At 37.4% G+C, this 20,670-nt stretch overlaps 2 protein-coding genes across 2 annotated transcripts; one reads left to right on the top strand and one right to left on the bottom strand.

The window, feature by feature from the left end:
* Positions 1-4,848: 4,848 nt before the first annotated feature.
* Positions 4,849-6,243, bottom strand: LOC127798787 (RING-H2 finger protein ATL2). Its single transcript, XM_052332390.1, has one exon. It carries the CDS (start codon positions 6,138-6,140, stop codon positions 5,274-5,276), a length of 867 nt encoding a protein of 288 aa, XP_052188350.1. The 5' UTR covers positions 6,141-6,243; the 3' UTR covers positions 4,849-5,273.
* Positions 6,244-8,716: 2,473 nt separating this feature from the next.
* Positions 8,717-10,218, top strand: LOC127800141 (uncharacterized). The gene is made up of 2 exons (XM_052334589.1): positions 8,717-9,245; positions 9,328-10,218. Exons 1-2 carry the CDS (start codon positions 9,159-9,161, stop codon positions 9,793-9,795), a joined length of 555 nt encoding a protein of 184 aa, XP_052190549.1. The 5' UTR covers positions 8,717-9,158; the 3' UTR covers positions 9,796-10,218.
* The last annotated feature ends 10,452 nt before the right edge of the window (positions 10,219-20,670 follow it).

Here is a 20,670-nt window from a genome sequence, read left to right as displayed (position 1 = left end):
TTATTCTTCCACCGTCGAGAGCGGGAAGTTGTCGCTGCTCTGTGAAGCCAGCCTCACGCTTTGCCCTCCTCTCTAGGAGTCATGAGGCTCGGGCCTTCGCCCGGGCCGCATGGCCCAGCTCCCTACTTGGACCGGGCAGACCGGGAACTGCAGTCCGCAAGCCCTGCCACGATGGATCAAGCCATTGTCCAGCCACTCTAATGCCCCCGCCTGGGTCACAAGCTAACGCAACCTAGCTCGGCGTGATGCACTCCTCTTAGTCATCCATTATAAAGAAAAATTTTCGGATGTCAATCGACGATGTGGGACAAGTCTTCTTTTTGTTGGTCAAATTGCTGCCCCCACCAAAAACCCATCGTTTGGTGGTTTCAGGCTTTGCAAACAAAGGGCGTCTAACCCAGGAAAATGCCAAATTCAAGGCCAATTCATTAAATCATTTATATTTTTGCCTCCTATTATATACCATGGCAAATTCAATAAAGTTGTCTTCCTTTAAAAACTGAAAAATGAAACCTCTAAAACTTAACTCTCTACATAAATTTAGAATATTTTTCATATTTTATATTTTTTTAATTTATATCTTGATTAATATATAAACATTACTTTGTAAGTAATATTAACTATTGATTTAAGATTATGGTTGTCCATGTTCAAAACCAGCCGACTGTAATTTGTAGTTCCGTAATGAATAAATAAGTTGAAACACAAGAAGGAAGAATAAAATAAAATGGATACAATAAATTTTTACGTGATTAGACCAGAATGATGCATATTCCATGACTGTTCTCTGGATATTTTGTCAGAGTAACAGTATATTATTCTTGTTGTCCTTTCCCCTACAATGGTATTTTCGACCCCTATTTATAGTAAGAAGTATTTACAGTTGCATAAAATACAAGAGTGAAAAAATAACATCATAGGAACAAGATGTCTTTATCCATTCAATAAAATCGGGAGTGCGGCTCCGTATTATAAGGGATTTGATTTGCATCGGATAAAGTAGATCGATCCCTGCCTTCGATTATTCAGCAACAATGTTGTTATGCGAACTAAATAGTTTGAACGGCTAGGCTAGCAAGTTGGAAGAATTACTAGGACCTCGTTGAGCATATCGCTGAGAGCTCACTTTGTTTCGCGATCCGAGCTCGGGTTTTAGCGATGTGTAAACTTGTCTTAACGAGCTCAGCTTGGGCTTACTAGGTTTTAGGCGATTGGACCAACTTGTTGGATCAAGCCTAACCCATAAGAGGTAATACGGGAAATACCAATAACAATGGTTAAATAACAATAAATGCACTTTATTTTTGAATAAAATATATTTATTATATTTTATTTTCAATAACCAAACAATCTTATTGGTTGATGATAAATGTGTCATATTTTAAATAATTTAATTAATTGAGTTAATGAGTCATACCATGAAACTCTGGGAGAGAGTAATAGAGCAGAGGCTCAGAAAGAAAACAAAGGTGTCAGAAAATCAGTTTGGTTTCATGCCTGGTAAGTCAACAATGGAAGCTATATATTTACTGAGGCGTCTAATGGAAAGGTATCGAGATCATCAGAAGGACCTACATATGGTGTTTATAGATCTAGAAAAGGCCTATGATAGGGTCCCTAGAAAAGTATTATGGAGGGTTTTAGAGAAGAAAGGAGTCAAAATAGCCTATATACAAGTCCTTAAGGACATGTTTCATGGTGTAGAGACAATGCTCAGAACATGCGGAGGGGATACTGAACCATTTACAACTACAATATGACTGCATCAAGGTTCTGCACTAAGCTCATACTTATTTGCCCTAGTAATGGATGAACTCACTAAAGATATTCAGACAGATGTGCCATGGTGTATGCTATTTGTAGACGACATAGTGTTGGTGGATGAAACAAAAGAAGGAGTGAACACTAAGGTTGAGTTGTGGAGAAACAATTTAGAATCTAAGGGATTTAAATTAAGTAGAAAGAAAACAGAATATATGGAATGCAAATTTAGTAAAAATGCAAGAGTGGATGATGTTATAATAAAATTAGAAGACCAAATCTTACAAAGAAATGACTATTTTCGATATTTGGGATCAGTGATTCAAAAAGATGGAGAAATCCACGAGGATGTCGCACATAGAATTAAGGCAGGTTGGCTAAAATAGAGAAATGCATCGGGGGTGTTATGTGATGGTAAAATTCCATTAAAATTGAAAAGAAAATTCTATATGACAGCTATAAGACCAGTTTTGTTGTATGGCTCAGAATGTTGGGCAGTCAAATACCAGCATGAGCAAAAGACGAGTGTAGCGGAGATGAGGATGTTAAGATGGATGTGCGGACATACAAGAAATAATAAAATTAAAAATGAAGTTATTCGTAATAAGGTAGGAGTAGTGCCAATCGAGGAGAAGATGAGAGAGACTAGACTAAGATGGTTTGGTCATGTGAGAAAGAGACTAAGAGACGCTCATGTGAGGAGAGTTGATGAAATAGAACAATTAGTCACAAAAAGAGGTAGAGGTAGACCCAAAAAGACTTTGGGAGAAACATTAAAATTTGATATGAAATATATAGATCTAAATGAGGATATGACAAAAGACAGAAATACATGGAAGTCTAGAATTCATGTAGCCGACCCCACATAGTGGGATAAAGGCTAGATATGTTGTTGTTGTTGTTGTATTAAAAAAGAGATATAATAAATATATCTTATCGAAAAACAATAATAATAACAACTAGTGTTTTTAGGGAAATGATTAAATAGCAATAAATGTATCTTATTTTTAGATTAATCATATTTTATTTATAATAATTAAACAATTTTATTAGTTGATAATAAATATATCATGTTTTAAATAATTTATTTAATTAATTAAAAAACAAAATACAATATATAAATACATAATATTTAAATATAAGATGCAGTTATTTATTATTTAAAATTATTATCAATAAGGGGAACACAAAATTCATTATCAACAAGGAAAACCCAACCAGATTTTGCTACTTGTACATACAACCTTATCTATAGATAGGTTGACAAACCACCATCTCTCTCTCTCTCTCCTTCCCTTCCCTTCTTGTATTTCAATTAATAATAACAATTTGGTAAGTAGCTGGTAACATATAGACAAGTGGTAATCAATCAGACAATCAGTGAGCGTTAACCTTAATCCCCGATGTTTCTTTCTTTCAAGACTTTATTTATCATACAATAATAATATTTTTTGTCACGACAAAATGCAAAAGGGAAGAAAGCGTGTGGAAATAGTGGCGAGAGAGAGAGAGAGAGGGGGGACTGTCAACTTCTAAGTCTAACATTGCGTTTCAAAGAAGATTCTTCCTCCCTCCCTCCTAAATTCTGATGCCGTGTTGCCATGGCCTTGCAATTGCAAAGACGCTTCCGTCACGTTTCTCGTCGGGTTTAAGGACTTTCGCCACCACTCCACATCAACTCAACTCAATTGCAAAGACTATTATTATGCCAGAGAGTAAGAGTCAAAGTCTACCCATTATAATAATATCTACAGCCCTTTTTTTCTTTCCCATTTGCATTTTCCCTTTCTACCCTCGTCTTAAATACTTATTTTCCTTAATACCCTGCCATTATTTATTTATTATTATAACGCTCAAGGCTTAACATTGTATAATACTCTTTAACGGCTTCATTTATGTTTAAGACATTCAATATTTGAACATCATTCTAGCTTTACCGTGTGTTTGATTGGGAGTCAAAAGTATGACAGAATTTTTATTTTATGAAATTTTAATTCTCACATCATTCGTTAAGGTTTTTAATTTTTTGATTTAAAAAAAAAAATTACTTTTCAAATTTTATTAAAAAAATTATTTGATAAAATTTCTTAAAATTTGAATGAATAATGAATCCGACTTACATTTTCACCTTCTCAAATGCACCGTTAAATTTTTTATTATACCTTTTTCTTAATCATGCAAATTTCTTATGTTTTTATTAAGTAATGGAAAGGGTCATTTTCTAATTTATTATTAATATTCATTTTTTTTAGTATTAAAAATTGTTAGGTAACTAACTTTGATATCAATTTTTTTTTATTAAAAAAGGAAATATTAATATCACTTTTTAGTATTGAACTTTGATGCACAGTAACATCTCGAGGGCATTTCAAAAATACTAAAAACGGCAAAAAAAAAAAATGTTTGTGGGCCTTTTTATAAATTTAGAATCGTTTCGTAATATTATAAAAATATCAAAAAGATATTTTTATCTCAAAAAAATTAAAAATTGAAAAAATTCTATCTCTAATTGTCTCTAACTTAAAAAATTTATTTCTTTAATTTATTATAGAATAGAATTTATGTATACTTTTAAATTGAATAACTATTTTTTTAATTAAAAATTATATTTACAAAAAGATTCACATATATTTTTATTTATGTATTTTGTATTTTTTTACTATTTTTAGAAAATATTATTTTTATTTCATATTATATTTATTTTTCATTTCTATATTTTTTTTATGCCGTATTGAATTGATATCATTTGACGAGAATAAATGGAACACAAAAACAAATCCCATAATTAATACTTAAACCCAAAATCTCATCCCAAATAACTCTTGATATTTTTTAAACTACACCATAATAATAATTAATGTCAAATTCCATTTCGGTAATATACATATATATGCGTGGGGTCTCTAATCTGTCAGTCCTTGAATTTTGAATTAAATATATATAAACCTTTTTAACTCTGGTCTGGATGATACTATAAATTCGGTAACTGAATTTAAATTGGGATAAAAATTTCTTATCTCTTTTATTTATTAAATAAATGAAAGAGAGATTATTTGAAATGGGACGTGAAGTAGTAGCACAGCAAGCAAACAAAGAAACATATTTTTTAAGATTATTATTATTATGTTCACAAGAAGAACTCCTCCTCCTATCTGTCTATCTATCTTTCTTTTTACACCACTAGTAAAGTAAACCAACCAGAATACATAAAAGATAAAAAATCAAATAAAATGATTCGTTCCTGCTCCCATCCCATGTATACTGGACTGGACGAGCGCCACTGACTATTCCGAGTCCGCAAAGACTGCGTACTGTTACTCTATTATTATTACTACTACTATTACTAATACTAATCCACCACTCTTCGTCTTCTGCCACGTCAATACTAATTCATTATTATTATGCCGTGAAAGGCCGGCAAATGGCCATGCGCCTTTACAGACACACAATTCGTCGTCGAATGTTTCATCAATCGCGTGACTCAAATTACGTTCCCTTTCGGATTGTCGGCCTCACCTCGGTGTCTGATGCCGACTCGACTCGTGCCCTCCACACTCCGTTTCCAACTCAGCCGTGCCAACCCCGCAACTCGTTCCCAGCTCTGAAGACGGAGAAACCGCCGGCCCCTTCCTGTTCATGCTCAGGATTCTCCTAAGCGACAGCAAACGACTCGACGGCGATTTGGTACCATGACTCGCCGGCGAACTCAGCCCCAACTCATCCACCAACTCGGACCTACTCGGCACATCGATCCTCACGTTTGCCGGCTCGAACGCCTTCCTTCGATCAGCCAACGATGAGGACGAAGCATCTTCCTGCTGCCGGCACGCGGCACAAGGACTGGAACTCGAAGCCGCTTCGGCACCATCTGGTTCGCCGACCGAAACAACAACGTTGGAGCCGCACTCCGGCACCGCCTCCACCGACGACCGGCAAAGGGGGCAAGTGGAATGGGAATGAAACCACATGTCAATGCACTCCGTGTGGAAGCTGTGTTTGCATTTGGGCAATAAACGGGCCTTCTCATTCTCTTCGAACTCGCACAAGCACACGGCGCATTCTAGCGCATCGGGCTGGGCGGCGGCGGAGTAGACGAAGACCGGGAGGGAGCTGAGGACGGAGCCGTCGAGGCCACGGGAGGCGGCGGGGGCGTTGGGCTCGACGTAGAAGATCAGGTGGGTGCGGCGTCGGCTGCGGCGGCGGAGGCGTTGGCGTTGGCGGGTGCGGAGGAGGTACCAGCGGGCGTAGATGTGGAGGCAGATCATTAAAACCACCACGGCGAAGAGAATCACGATTGCGCTGAGCATTATCCTGCCACTGAGCGCAAAGTTACCGTTGTCCGGCGAGGAGTTCGTAACAGGCCCCTTTGGACGACCCATTTTGGTCTGAGAATGTTGAACAGAGAGAGAGGGAGAGAGAGAGAGAGCTGGAGAGTGAGAATTGTGGTGTGAGATAGATAGAATTGGTATTTGAGGCGGGGGGCGGGCGGGGGAGAGAGAGAGAAAGGAGAGAAGGAAGGGGGGGGGGGGGGGGGGGGGGGTGCGGGGGAAGGTTCTTGATGGTTTCTGAGTAGTTGCGCTTAGGTCTGCGATTAGCACTGCTCGCAGTCTAATAGACGCCGAGCGTGACGCGGGGTTGACGAAATGACTTGTATACCCTCCGGCTTTTCACATGTTTAAATTCCGTGTTACCTTCTTTTTATTGATTATTGTTGTGGATTGGTTCCGTTGTATTAGGCTAAGCAGCAGCAGCCGACCCGACCTCTCATATCAATGTCATATATGTCCATATATATACTTATTTGTTCATTTATTTTTTCAATAAACAACATTATAGTCGTAATTTAGCAGCAGAAAGAAATAGGGAAAACAAAATACGATTATGGGATTTGACAACAAATACAAAATATGATGTATATATGCCCTTTGAAAATATTTACCTGTATTAGTGAGTGCAATTATTAGAGGGCTCGTGGGATAGTTGGCAAATTATACTAGTTTCATCAACTGCGCCACTGCTGAAATTTGTTGTTGTTGTTGTTGGGGGTATACTTATTATTATTATAACCCAACGGATCCACTTACCACTTGACTGGACAGCACCTACTCATCAGCAACTTTGATGGCCCGGGAGCGTAGGGTAAGGCCTGGAAATTAGGCCGCCTGCCTCAAAACTTACTTTTGGACCAGAACCCAACAAAAGGTCCAAGGTCCACCTCGTCCAGGGATTTGGAGAATAAGACTAGGTGGCGTGGCTTAAGTAAAGAAAAGAAATTAAAAATACATAAATATTTAAGTGAGAGAGAAAAAGAATTGAAACGAGATAGGACTAAGTCACGTGATAAGTATGGAGTGTGGTGGTTGTCTTTCTTGGTTCAAAAGATAAAATCGTTTATCTCAGTCGCTCCTCGCACCTAGCCCGACATAACATGGGGAAAGACTGATCATGGTGATGGTCTTTCTTCACCATAGATTAAGACAATCATTAGATGAGTTGAGATCACAAGTTTTTCTTGGTAATTCATTATTATTATTTCACCCCCACCCTTCCTTTTTAGTCGTCATCAAGTGTCTGTCAACAGCCTCTCTCACCTTCCTAATAAAAAATTCCAACTCCATTCAAATGCTTACATCTTTAAATTCATCATTTCACACCCCTTTCCTTATACATGATGAAATCAAAACTTTGTGATTCATATATTTTTAGACTAAATTTATGTGTATACATTTTTATGTTTATTTAATTATAATCATAAGTTTCCAAATTAAATTAATAAAAATTTAAAACGAATTTAACAATAATACACTATTATTTACAAAGAAAAGGAAAACTATATAATACACTATTTAATATGTGAACTAATCTAAAATCTCAAGTAGTGGTATGGAAGTTTCAAAGTCATGATAATTGATCTCTTATTCTATCGTTAATTGATAAATAAATAAAAAAAATGATTACATATAAAAATAATTAAATAAATATTATTTGAAGCTAAGTATAAGCTAAGAAGGAGTGATATCAATTCCCCACTCATGAGATATTTTTTCTTCAATAAAATTAGTGATCCAAAATAATTAACTACAAGAAGTCATCTTTAAGTATGGGAAAAGATCGAGTTAAAGAATGAAGGTGAGGTGAGGAATTAGAATTTCTAACGTGCCTGCCTGATCAAGCCCTGATCAACCTCAAGCTGCAATTGGTGCCTTTGCCTTCTTCTATCCTTAAAAGTCCCACTGCAGTTAATTTTGTTATCACATCATTGGCATTTGTAGTGTTGCATTATACTCTGATGACTGGACGGTGGGACAGATAAGCTGGGTGAACCGATCATTTTGATTATTGGTTGGTCAATCAATCATCGCCACAGCCCTTTCATCCCAAGCAATCTGTCTGATGTCTTGATGCTACTTTCCTCCTAAAGCTGCGTTTTTTCGGCAAAGTTAGGTAAAACACTGGACAGAAAGCAATGTGAATTAAAGACCTTTGGGTTTGGGCTCTCTTTATATTATTATTATTATTATTCAACTAATCTAAAAGATAAGGAATATTTTATGTATTTAAAGATAGATATATATATATATATTTTGTTTATATGCGGTTATATTGATTGAAGCATATCTTCGCCCACAAAACTAAATATAGGATACTTCATTTGGAGGCAAAACTCTTTTAGTTGCATAATAATAATATAATCATTGAGAAATAAAAGCAATTAACAAGTCTGAAACACATCTAAATGAAATGTAACACTAAATTTGCTAAGAAATTAGCCTGCAGTCAACGATGTGATCAATAAAATGAGGAGGCAAGTTGAAAGTCGTTGATCACTTTCTTTTTTAGTTGATACGTTTCTAAATGTAACAACAACCATCGGTAATGGTGGACCCTTAACAACGGAGAAGGATATCTATCTCATGTGTCCCACAAAACAAAACAAAACAAGACAATCCCCAAGTCCAAGGCCTATTCGCTGTTTGGAGCTTGAGGAGGTAATTCATTAACCCGGCCAGTAGCTAGCAGCAGTAAATCCCAATCCCCTTTCCCAGATTTCCTGCAGCCTCACTCAGCCATGTCCATGTGAGATCATAAATGCATTTAAAAACACAGGCGTGGGTTTTCATTCCATTGGAATCCTGAAAAAGAATGTGACTGCATTTACTAGGGTTCCCTAGTACCAACGCCACGCCCACCCTTGAGCCTCCAAACTCTCTCTCTCTCTCTCTCTCTCTACCCTTTTCCTTTTCCACTGCAGAACCTTCAAATTAATCTTCGCCCTTTCCCTCAAGCAACAGGACCACGACCCAGACATTAAATTCATCCAAACCAACCATACACCAGAGAGAGACAGAGAGGGAGAGAGACAGAAGAATAGAGAGATATATACAAAACACAAAAGCATGTCAAACAAGTCCCCAGTGTTTCCTATCCCAGATCCTCACCACTTCAGCGACTATGGCTTTGATCCTCAAATCGATTACTTCCAGGTTTGGTTTCTACTTGCTTATATCTGCCTGTTTTATCCACTTCCCATTGATTCACTTCAAGCCCGCCCTTGTGAAAATGCAGGTGCTGGAGGAAGCAAGGAAGCACAAGCGAGAGACCTCGTCGAGATCCATAGACCCGCTCCACTTCAAGCTCCAGAAACCCATTTCCAAAGAGGACTCGAAGCGGGTCAAGAAGAGCAAGCGCCGCTGGTGGAGAGCCGCTCTCCTCTTCTTCAGCCGCCGCTGGACCCACGCCCACAGCCGCGCCAATCATCACGACGATGACGGCATTGGGTCGCCCCGCCGTGGTCGCGCCTGCTGCAGGGAATCAATATCCGGGCCCGTGTACATCACTGAGAGCCGAAGCGGGTCGCCCTCGCCTTACCGCACCACCAGCCGGCCGTCGTCGGGGCCCCTCGCGGGGACCTTGACGCCGACGAGGAGGGGCGAGGTGGAGGTTCCGTACATCAGCCTCCGGGACCTTAACGTGGAGCCGCCGCCGCATAGGATCTCAACCTCTGCTGCCATGCCCATATACCTGGTCACGTGAATTATAAACTCAATCCAGTATCATGGTGACTACTAATTTTTTTTTTTTTTTTAACTTTTAGTCAGCAGTTCAGCCCAAGTGATCTGGGTTTGATTTGATTTTTAAGTGTTTGTTTTCCGCTTTGATTAGAGAGGAGGTGCCTTTTCTGTGCAAATTTGCTTGCAAAAGGCGCTTTGAGCCAATGGAGGAAAATGAAGAAAACTTTATGCTTTCTCTCTCCTCTTCACTGCTATCTGCAACTAGCAAATCGGGGTTTGACCCACTAGGCTTTTTTTTTTTTTTTTTCTTTCCTTTGCATTTTCCCAATGATGTCCCGAGATGGTGGCCACTGTCAAGTGCCAAGGCACAAAAGGAGGGAACAGATGATACGCCGACGTTTTGATTTGATCTTCTAAAGATGGCACTGATATTTCTGGGTCCCTGATACTTGCTTATTGTTATGATCTAGTTTTGCGGTACATTGGGGCCCCAACCGGATTAGTCGGAACGGGTTTGTTTCGGTTCGGTATCCCTAGACGTTAGGCGGCCCCATATAAGCCAAGTTACCGTTACAAATATTCCTCGTCACAAGTGTAGATTTTTCATTGGATTGGATCCAACGACAGCGAACTAAATTACAAAAGCAGCATAGGTTGAATCATCTGAGTGGTAGCTCCATTGGTTTTAAACAGTGTTTAGGTGGAATCATCTCAGAGTGGTTCTTTGTTTAAGATGATTAACAAGATTACCTTTACCTTCGTCATTCGGTGAAGGGGTTCATAATCTTATTAAAATTTACGTGTGAATTATTTTTCGAGATTAAATTTTTAAATAGGTGACAGTCCAAAAAGTAGTAGTGGGCGCCTGAGGATGGGGAGTTGTCTTGATCGGGGAAGTGTCCAAAACAGGAGCGGCGGTGGCGTATGGCTGGTTGGCGGGCTGGCTGGCTATGCGACAAGTAGCCAAGGCCCCGGCTCATGCGCTGCTCTCTGGCTTTTTGGTTTTTGTGTCGTCGGGCACGGCGCCCAGCCCACGTCTTCTTCCGCCATCAGCCAAATGAAAACATGCTGCTACTTCAGTGCCGCTTATACTTGTACAGAGGGGGCCTTTCCAATTGTCTTCTTGGTCAGCCCTGGAACCAGCTTCATTAACATCTCTATCTGTCGTCTGTCATCTGTCCATTGTGAGTAATGTGTGCAAGTGACTTTTTGGCTTTTAGGCGAGTGAGAAAGGAGTAAAAAAACCTCAAATGCGCAGTGTCATTGCCGGGATCTGTTCGACAGTTCAATGGAAGAACGGTCTTTTTACCAACCCAATTCGGTTGCTTTTTGTGTTAGCCCTTGTGCGGTAACAACGGGAGGTTATATTAAATTCTAGATAGCTTCTAAAGTTTATAAAGAATAAGAGGCTCGCTAATACTTACTATACATTCATTAAATGATGCGATCACTTATCAAGACTAGGCTCAAAGTCGACCTGATCACGTCGGAACTATATTTTAATACTTCTTAAGTTTTAGAATTTTACTTGATTTAAAATTCTATTTCATGTTTCTATTTGATTTAGAATTCTACTTCATATTTGATTATGATTTTATTTTTATTATGATTCTAGTTGACTTTTACTTAGATTTATTTCTATTAGAATTCTAGTTGAATTTTAGTTATAAATATTAGATGGATTTAGATTAGCCAAACATTATCAATATACTTAAAAGTTAGGAATTGTAATCAAGTTGTTTTCAATCAAATTTCAACAATCTATTTGAGTTTTCTTAGCAAAACAGTATTATTTTTGCGTCTTCTTGAAAGTCAAGTTTCAACTATTGAAGTTTGTTCTTTCAAGGGTTTATTTTGGTGTATTTTTTCACACATGCGCTACACGTTGCGTTAAGTGGTATCAAAGCGATTAATCAACTAATCAGATGGCCAATCTTGAAGGTAAAGGTAGCAACCAACCTCGTGACGGTGATCGAGGGCTGCCCGTGGTTTGGAGAGTAATCACAGAACAATGGGAAATAACTTGTACAATGAAACAGCAATTGGAGCGAATCCGCAACCAATTGGACATTTTACAACGAGTTAAGGATAATCGGAACCGAACTAATGGCATAAATCAAGCCGGCTATGTAAATCTGGAAAACCAGTCATTAATCATGTCCTCATTAATCCTAGAAGACCAATGATGGATGATAGTGACAATGAGGATGATCTTGATCGTATGATAGCCAACCTTAGTGGTAAATAGGTTAGGAAGAATACACATCAACACAACTATTCGAGAAACGATAAGTATAAACTAAATAATGGTTATTTGATGAGTTTGGAGCTTGATCTTGAACATTATGTTGTCCCAGCAACCTCAAAGTTTGCAAACTCATGTCTAATTTATGCTGCTAACATGACAAAAACTCCAAGATTATTGACTCATATTAGGGTATTTTCTAGTCCCGAGAGCTCAAGCATTGCTTCCCTATCCAAGGATGGTGATGTTTCTTCTGATCGACGTGCAACTATAAATGAGATGGAGGCCATGGTAGCAGGTCCTTCTACAATTTATTAAAGCTTTGGCATGGTTGAGTCAAAAGCAATAGGAACATATTCACCTGTGCGATTACAAAAGCAAGATGGTCACAGGGGTCTCTTTGTGGATAGGGGTGTTGGATCTCACAAGCTAGTTAACTCGGGTAGTACGACTGCTTTCGGTATTAATCTGAAATTAGATTTTGAAACTAAGAATGTTGTAGCAACTGTTGCTATAGCTTATCAAGTGCTTAGATCAAATGAGGATTCAAACATCAATATTTTAAGTGATGGAGAGACTACTAGAAGTCATAGAATAAGCCTTTGTAAAGATCCAAAAAACAAAATAAAATAATAATAATAATAAATAATACATAATAAAAAAATGAAAATATAAAAGGAAAAAGGAGGCGCGCAGCCCCCCCCCCCCCAAATCATCTCTCCTTTTCTCTCTCATTCTTATTATCTCTCTTATTTCCTCTCAGATTCTTGTCGATTCCTCGCGATCCGGCCGTTCGATCTTTGATCCGACTTCATTTCTACTGTTTAAGTGCCCCTGATCTACAAAGTGGTAAGCGTTTTGGCTTAATCTTGACGGTTTTTCTTGCTGTTTCAAGGGGGTGTGTGTGTGTGTATTGAAGCGCGATGTAGGTTTTTGGCCAGTTGTTTAAGGTCAGATCTACAAAGATTCGACCGTTGGATTTCTTTGGTTTTGGGATATGTTGGTCGGATGTCTTGAGGGTGTTGAATGACGGTCTCCGATCGTAGGAAATCGCTGGCCATGTTGGCCGGCGGTGACTAGCAGTGAGCTTTGTTATTATGGCCGAGAGTTCGACCCTAGATCTATGAAAATCTAGCCGTTCGATCTTTCTCATTTTTTGGTATGTTGGTCCCCTTGGTGCTGCGCACAGAGGCGGAGCCAAAAGATATTTTCAGTGAGGGCAAAATTTATTTAAAGAAAAAAATAATAAATAATATAAATATATTAAAAATTAGTATAAACCACAAAGCCGATCAAAATTTTCTCATCATTAATGGAGGGCCAAGGCCCAGTGAGGGCCAAATTAATGGAGGGCCAAGGTTAATGGAGGGCCAAGGCCCAGTGTGGGCCAAATTAATGGAGGGCAAAAGCCCAGTGAGGGCCATGGCCTGCACTGGGCCTATGCTGGCTCCGCCCCTGGCTGCGCACCTTGTGGTAGCCTCCGATCGTCAAAAAAATGGCCGGTAATTAGCCAACGACGATGGCCAGAATGCGTCCCTATTTAGCCAAAAATTAATTTTTATATCTGTTAAGATCCAACCGTCCAATGGGTCTCATTTTGAGATATGTTGTTGTTCGTGGCGAAGGCTTCGAATCGGTATGCTAGTCAGTCGTTTTTCGCCGGTCGGTGGTGGTCGCCGGCGGCAACAGATTGTTGGGAAGAAAGAAAAGAAAAGAAAAGAAAAAGAAGAAAATAAAAGAAAATAAAAATAAATAAAATATAATGAAAAAGAAAATGAAGGCTTTTGGGATTGGGCATGTCAGGTTAGGTTTTAGACTATGATGGCAGGGCCCGATTGGGTTATAGGATGGCCCAATGTGATGGGCATGGCTTGACCCAGTTGTGGCAGCCCTTGGGCTGGCCCACTCGGCTTGTTCTCCCTTCTTGTTGCTTGTCCGTGGACCTAAGATAACTTGGTTAGATTGGCCCTACTCAGGATATCGACGTCAATCTAATTTGGGTTCTCTTTAGGTCTCCTGGAATTGGCGATGTGATTGGCAAGTCATTTTGTTGTCAGAATCCTAAGGACAAAGCTCTATTAAATGACTCAAGGCCGAGCAAGACTGACCCCCGAGTGCATTCTAGGCTAGCCTATGATGATAACGTGGGTTTATCCCGAATCTTGATTTCTGATGGATTCATTTTATTCTGAGGCTAGAATATTGCAATTTATTTCTTTTAAGTCATTTATTAAATTATTAATTAATTAATTATTCTGTTTTAAAAATTTATCAATTGAGTTATAAATATAAATATATATATTTTTTTGAAAAAAAAATGAGAAATTTAAATAAAAATATATTATCTATATTAAAAGAAAACTAGTTTATGGGTGAATACAGAAATACATATATATATACTAATTTATTATAGCCTATAAGTGGGTGTGTAGTTCCACTATACACTTACGCGTAACATGCAAGGTGAGGCATGATGACGTAGTCGATGGCTAAGCTCGACGAATTTCATGACGCCAAATTCGAATATTGCACGGGCCAAGGTATAAAATAACTGATTTAGGGTGTTAGGCAATAGTTAGGATCTTCCATAATTTTATTACGTCGTTATTTTTATTTCCCAAATGTGACCATCCCATTCTATTTATTGTCGGCTTGGATTCCCAGAATTTTGTTTGATCTACTCCCCAGACTCAGACTTGAATCATCGTTTTCCAAGCGAGTAGACATAATATGTTATGTTTACCTTATATAATGCACGTATATACTATTTCATACATAAAGATTATAAACTTGTACTGATTTTTATATGCATAACTTGTACATGATTTTTATATGCGGATCATAGAAAAATATTTTTAAATGTTTCTAACTTGCATGAAATATTTTCATCCTACTGGGAGAGACATAAGTTGAAAGATACCTTAACTGATTTCTTGTCTTAAGAATGTGAAATATTGAATGATATGGTGTATTTTAGGCACCACATGAAATGATAAATGATTATGACTTGTGCTTTAAATAAGGTATCACTTGCATTATTATTAGAGGACTATCTAGTAGATTCCCTAGTGACTCACAGTAGGAAAAGATCATGGTACTGTGAGGCTTGGCATGCTGAGGCCATGAGAGATACGGATAGTATGTTTCAGCACTACTATCATATGGGCCATTATGATATTATAGTGATGATGACGTATGTGCCAGTATATATACTTGAGTGCATGTGTGTATAGGCGTTAGACCAGTTTCTACTAGTGTGTCCTTAAAATCAGTGCATGTATCTCATATAAAAGTATAAGGGACTTAGGTGGTTCGGGAACAACTTATGGGGGTTGTTTTTAGGCACCTATTTTTCCTACACTATGTTTTTCTTTTGAATCTCAAATTAAGTAACTTATACTACATTTACTCGTTGTTCGTCTTACTATTATATATTATTGTATCCAAGATACTCATCTTAGCATTTTTATTGCATACTCTCCTAGTGGGCATGACATACCTTATACTCGCGAGTTCACAAGACTCACCCCTTTTATTAAAATATTTTTAGGGAATTCTCATTTTTGAATATTGGTCCAGCAGATCTTCTGGTATGATATCAGACTCCCTTTTGACTCCTGATGTGATATAGGATGCTCTGTAAAGACATACACATACTGTTGAGTTTGATCATTTGCCTTTTATTTTTGTGGCACATAATTGTGCCAAGGGCCAGAGATATGGGACTGTATACGTATTTATGACAGTAGTGTGATTGATATTCTTATTTTTGTACAGTTACTGTATATGGAATATTGAAATGTTATTATAGAAGGTGAAATAGTATTTTACTCCATGTTCTTTATTTTATCAATAGTATTAATGCTTTTAGCATATCGAGCTAGAGAAAAAGGCTTACTAATCCACGGTGGGGCTGTTGGGCCTAAGGATTGGTGTCGGTCATTACTTATTTAGAAATCGATTTGTGACAACTTCTATTAGAAACAGTTGCAAAAGAATATTTCTCCAGACAAGAAAAATCTACGAATGAATTTAAAAGCTATTGAGGAGTCAAAATCAAGTTTATGGGAGAAAAAAAACATGTGATAAGGTCTACCAGATTAGAGAAGCGTTCAAGATGGAATGTTCAGCATCGTCAATATAAAAATAATAATAAAATGGAGGCAAATGACAACAAATATGGTGATGGTTGGACCTATGCCAACGAAGATAGGGTTAAGAGGGGAAGGAATGTCTTTGCTCATGTTTCCTTAGTAGAAAAGTTCAAGCGGTTCAAGAAGATGCCAAGTAAAAGTTGCACAAATAAAAAGTACAAGGCGACAACTAACAAGTATAGGAAACACAAGGTATTTGAGGTTGGAAATAAAGTCATGATATTCTTAAAGAATGAACGGATTCTAGCAAGAAAGTAAAACAAGCTCAAGCTAAAAAATTATAGTCCTTATAAGATTACAAAGAAAATCAATAATAATACTTATGTTGTGGATTTGCCTAATCATATGGGTATTTGCAAAACATTCAATGTTGCTAATCTTTCTTTATATTTGTCAGATATTGAGTTGTCATACCTGAATCATAATTCGAGGATGAATTCTTCTTAAGTGAAGGTGAATGATATGGTCATTGATTAAGACTCGGTCTAAAGCCAACTCAACCACGCCAGAACAATATTTTAATACTTAAGTTTTAGAATTCTATTTGATTTATGATTTTACCCCATTATTCTATTTGATTTAGAATTATACTTCATATTTAATTAGGTTTTATTTTTATTATGATTCTTGTTGACTTTTACTTAGAATTTATTTTTATTAGGATTCTAGTTGAATTTTAGTTACAAATATTAGATGAATTTGAATTAGCCAAACACTATAAATATACCTAGAAGTTAGATATTGTAATCAAGTTTTTCTCAATCAAATTTCAGTAACATATTTGAGTTTTTTTAACAAAATAGTCTTATTTTTACGTCTTCTTAAAAGTTAAGTTTCGACCATTAAAATTTATTCTTTCAAAAATTTATTTTGATATATTTTTTTCACACACTACATAATGCGTCATTAAATAACTACCATAGTGTTGGTAGCAAGTGACCTTAACAATTATGGTCTAATGGCTGTTGATACCCGTTGGGAAGAGTTAAAAGGAAGAATTGTAATTTATAATTAAAAGGAACACTTTCCATGAGTGTCTTTCTAGAGCAAACCACGCAATCATGTCATCTCTGGTTGCTTTTGAACCAAGACAGAGAAATATTTAGTGTAAGATATTCATATTGTCACTAGAGATGATAATAAGTCAGTTTATTTATATCTATTGAATAAATGTTTAAAATATATATTTTTTGTTTATATATTAAAATCATAATTTTTAAAATTTATTTTAATTTTAAATAAATAAAACTTATTTATTGAGTCATTACTAACTAACTACATTAATAATACATGAGAATAGAGTAAGGCGACAATAAAATTTCTACAAAAGAGAAATATATATATATATATATTTATCTTATTATTTACAGAGAGATTTCAATTTAACATTGTTCTTTCCTACTCAAATCGATGGTCAGACGTGAGCTTGCAGCAACAAAGAATGGGCTCCGACAATCGATTCGTCGGGAAATAGATGGCACCTATAAACATTTCGACGATCAAATAAGTAAAAGAATAAAGTGGCAGAGTATTGTTAGGGTAGAAAAGAGCATACATTGACTCTTTGATAGAACTGGTTTATATAAGAAGATGAGAGATCCCATGCATACATGTATTAGGCGATGTAGGGTGATGAAACTGGATATCCGACATCAAAAGAGCTCCCTAACAGTGACATGGTACCAACGGAACCTTCACTAAATATGGAGGAGATCTATTATTAATAAGAATGAGATTCTCATTGATGGGATGATATTTGGAGCAAGCGTAGCATATAGAGTAACTAGTATATACCCGTGCCTAAAGGCACGGTGTAAATAATATTAAAATTAAAATATAATAATATTTATTAATATTATAAAAAAAATTATAAACATTGAACAAAAAATAGAAATTAAAATTATTATATACTTATTAATGTTTTATAATAAAAAAAAATTACTAAATCTATATAATAAAACACATCAGTAAGTGCTCTACCGAATAAATTAAATTAAAAATTAAATATTAAACAATACATGTCAGCCATCGTCGATCGTCGGGGACTTTTGGAGCCCCCAACAGCGACCGGTTGGGGGCGTGCAAGTCATCTCGGACAGCCATCGCACCCCTATTAACCTTCACAACGCCTCACCCCCATCCGCATGCCCTCTCACCCGTCGTCGACCCTTTTTTCCCCCCTTACGCTATCGCACCTACTGATGGCGTGGGTGAGTGGGTATGTGTGTGTGAGAGAGAGAGAGGGGCAATGAGTGAGGGAGTAGGGAGAAATGGTGCAATAGAATGGGAAAGAGAAGCAGTGAGTGAGTGGTCGTTGCACCCGTAGGCCCCCCACTTGCCGTCGTCCTTCCTACCCCTCTTACTGCCATCGCACTTGCCCGCCCCCCACCCGTTGTCAACCCTCCATTCCTCCACCGCTGTCGCACCTACCGATGGGGTGGGTAAGTAGGTCTATGAGAAAGAGAAAGAAAGAGGGAGAGAGAAAGGCAATAATTGAGGGAGTGAGTGGTTGTCGTACCCATCGACCCTTCACCCACAGTCGACCCTCTCTTCCCTTCACCATTGTTGCACCTGCCAATGGCATGGGCGGATGAGTTTGTGAGAGAGAGAAAGAGAGGGGGATAAAGAGAGATAGTGAGGGGTGGGTGGGTGGATCTGTGAGAGAGAGAAAGACAAAGGGAGAGAGAGGGGTAGTGAGTGAGGGAGTGAATGGGTGGGAACATCATTCATCTCAGCCAATCTCAACCATTAATATATATTTAAAATTCATCTCAACCATTAAAATGTGTCTCTGCGCTACTTTACATATTTTTAAATATTCTCCTGCTTTATTATATAGATGATAATTATAATAATAATTTTAATAATTTTGAAATAAGAAATCAAAAAATAGAGAAATCGTCCTAGATAAATTATAAGGGTTTTTTATTTAATTTTATCTTTATTATATGAAAAGACTATTTTTAGTTATTTACAATCGTCCTATATGATAAATTTAATCAGTGCCATACTCATTTTCTGTGCTTTATCACTAATATATTCTAGGCAAATGATTTGCTTGATTTTGGGCTTGAAGTTTTTAAAGTATATGAGGATAGATAATTACAGAAAATTTCATAGAATATAGTGACATTTTAAAATAAGAAATCGTTTTACATAAATAAAAAAATAAGACTGTTTTTAGTTGTTTACAATCGTCCTACATGACTTTCGAGATTCCCCGAACCCAACGTCCGCCATGGGCGGTCACCAACGCCCCCTCCCCCCGCCCGTCAGCCGCTGATGGCCACCACCAACCCCCCCTCACCCATCAACGTTCCTCGAACCCAATGACCGTCATGGGCAGCCACCAACGCCCCTCCCCCCTTGCCCGCTGTTGATGGCCGCCTCCCCCACCGTTAATATTATTTACACCGTGTCTTTAGGCAAGAGTATACGCTAGTATATATATATATATATATATATAAATAAGTCATTATAACTATATTTATCTTTATTTTGAATTTAATAAAAATATAATTCTAAGAAAAGACATCATTTATCTTTATTTTGAAAATAAAATTCTAAAAAATTTATATATAATACATTTATCCAATATAATATTTACTACCACCCAAATTCTATATAAAATGAATTTATGCATTTTTATACTTTAGTGAAGACTTATTTAAAATATAAAAATAATGAATGAGCAAAGAAATAAAAATACATATAATTACTCTTAATAACTTAATTATGTCTTTAAAATAAAAAATTTTAACTCTTCAATTCTTCCATTATAATCAATTATATAAATTTTAACTATCATATTGAGTGATCACGTGTGCTTGCTTGCTGCAATACCAACATTGCTGTTAAAAATCAAAAACCCAAAAAAATTTCAATTCCATCTTTGAGAGGAATGACTTCAGAATGCATTGACATGCAGCGGGCTCATTTCCCTACAACAAAATGCAACCTAAACCCAAAGGATGAATGAATACTGAAGCCTCCATGGATCAACCATTCAATTAGACCCAAACCCAAATTTAAAACATATACATACATAAACCACAAACCAACTTTTCATTTCAGGATCTTTCATTCTCTCTTTTCAATGAGACATTGACCAAATTCTGAAGCTTCCAACAGAATTTTCAGCACATTAACTCGAAATTATAATCAACTAAGTTCGTTCTATTAAGTATTTTAAGCACAGCATTTCTTTTCTTTCCTTTTATTTTTTTCTCCTTCTCCCTTCATCTTCTTCCTCCCACTTTTTCTTCTTGCAACACACGGCCACCGCCCGCTGGCTTGGCCTCCGCGGCCAACACCCCACCGTCGTCGCTAGCCGTTCGCCGCCGTGGGGCACCTCCCGCGCCTCTGCCTACGCGCACAAACCGCCATCGCTGTTCGCCGCATCTGATCACCATTGGTCGTGCCTCTGACCGTCGCATCCAGCTCGCTACATGCTTCAGGCTCCATTGCTTTCTGTACTGTATTTATATAGAGATAGATA

This window comes from Diospyros lotus, chromosome 4 (genome assembly GCF_014633365.1).
Source record: "Diospyros lotus cultivar Yz01 chromosome 4, ASM1463336v1, whole genome shotgun sequence".
NCBI classification, from domain to species: domain Eukaryota; kingdom Viridiplantae; phylum Streptophyta; class Magnoliopsida; order Ericales; family Ebenaceae; genus Diospyros; species Diospyros lotus.
The sequence above is the reverse complement of the archived record's forward strand: the minus strand, read 5'-3'. Positions and strand labels throughout refer to the sequence as shown.

What these genes read in the sequence shown, in the direction of transcription:
- LOC127800141 (XM_052334589.1), top strand. Translation starts at nt 9,159, where the DNA reads ATGTCAAACAAGTCCCCAGTGTTTCCTATCCCAGATCCTCACCACTTC. An exon ending in CTCAAATCGATTACTTCCAG is followed by an intron (nt 9,246 to 9,327) that starts GTTTGGTTTCTA and finishes GTGAAAATGCAG; the next exon opens with GTGCTGGAGGAAGCAAGGAA.
- LOC127798787 (XM_052332390.1), bottom strand. Translation starts at nt 6,140, where the DNA reads ATGGGTCGTCCAAAGGGGCCTGTTACGAACTCCTCGCCGGACAACGGT.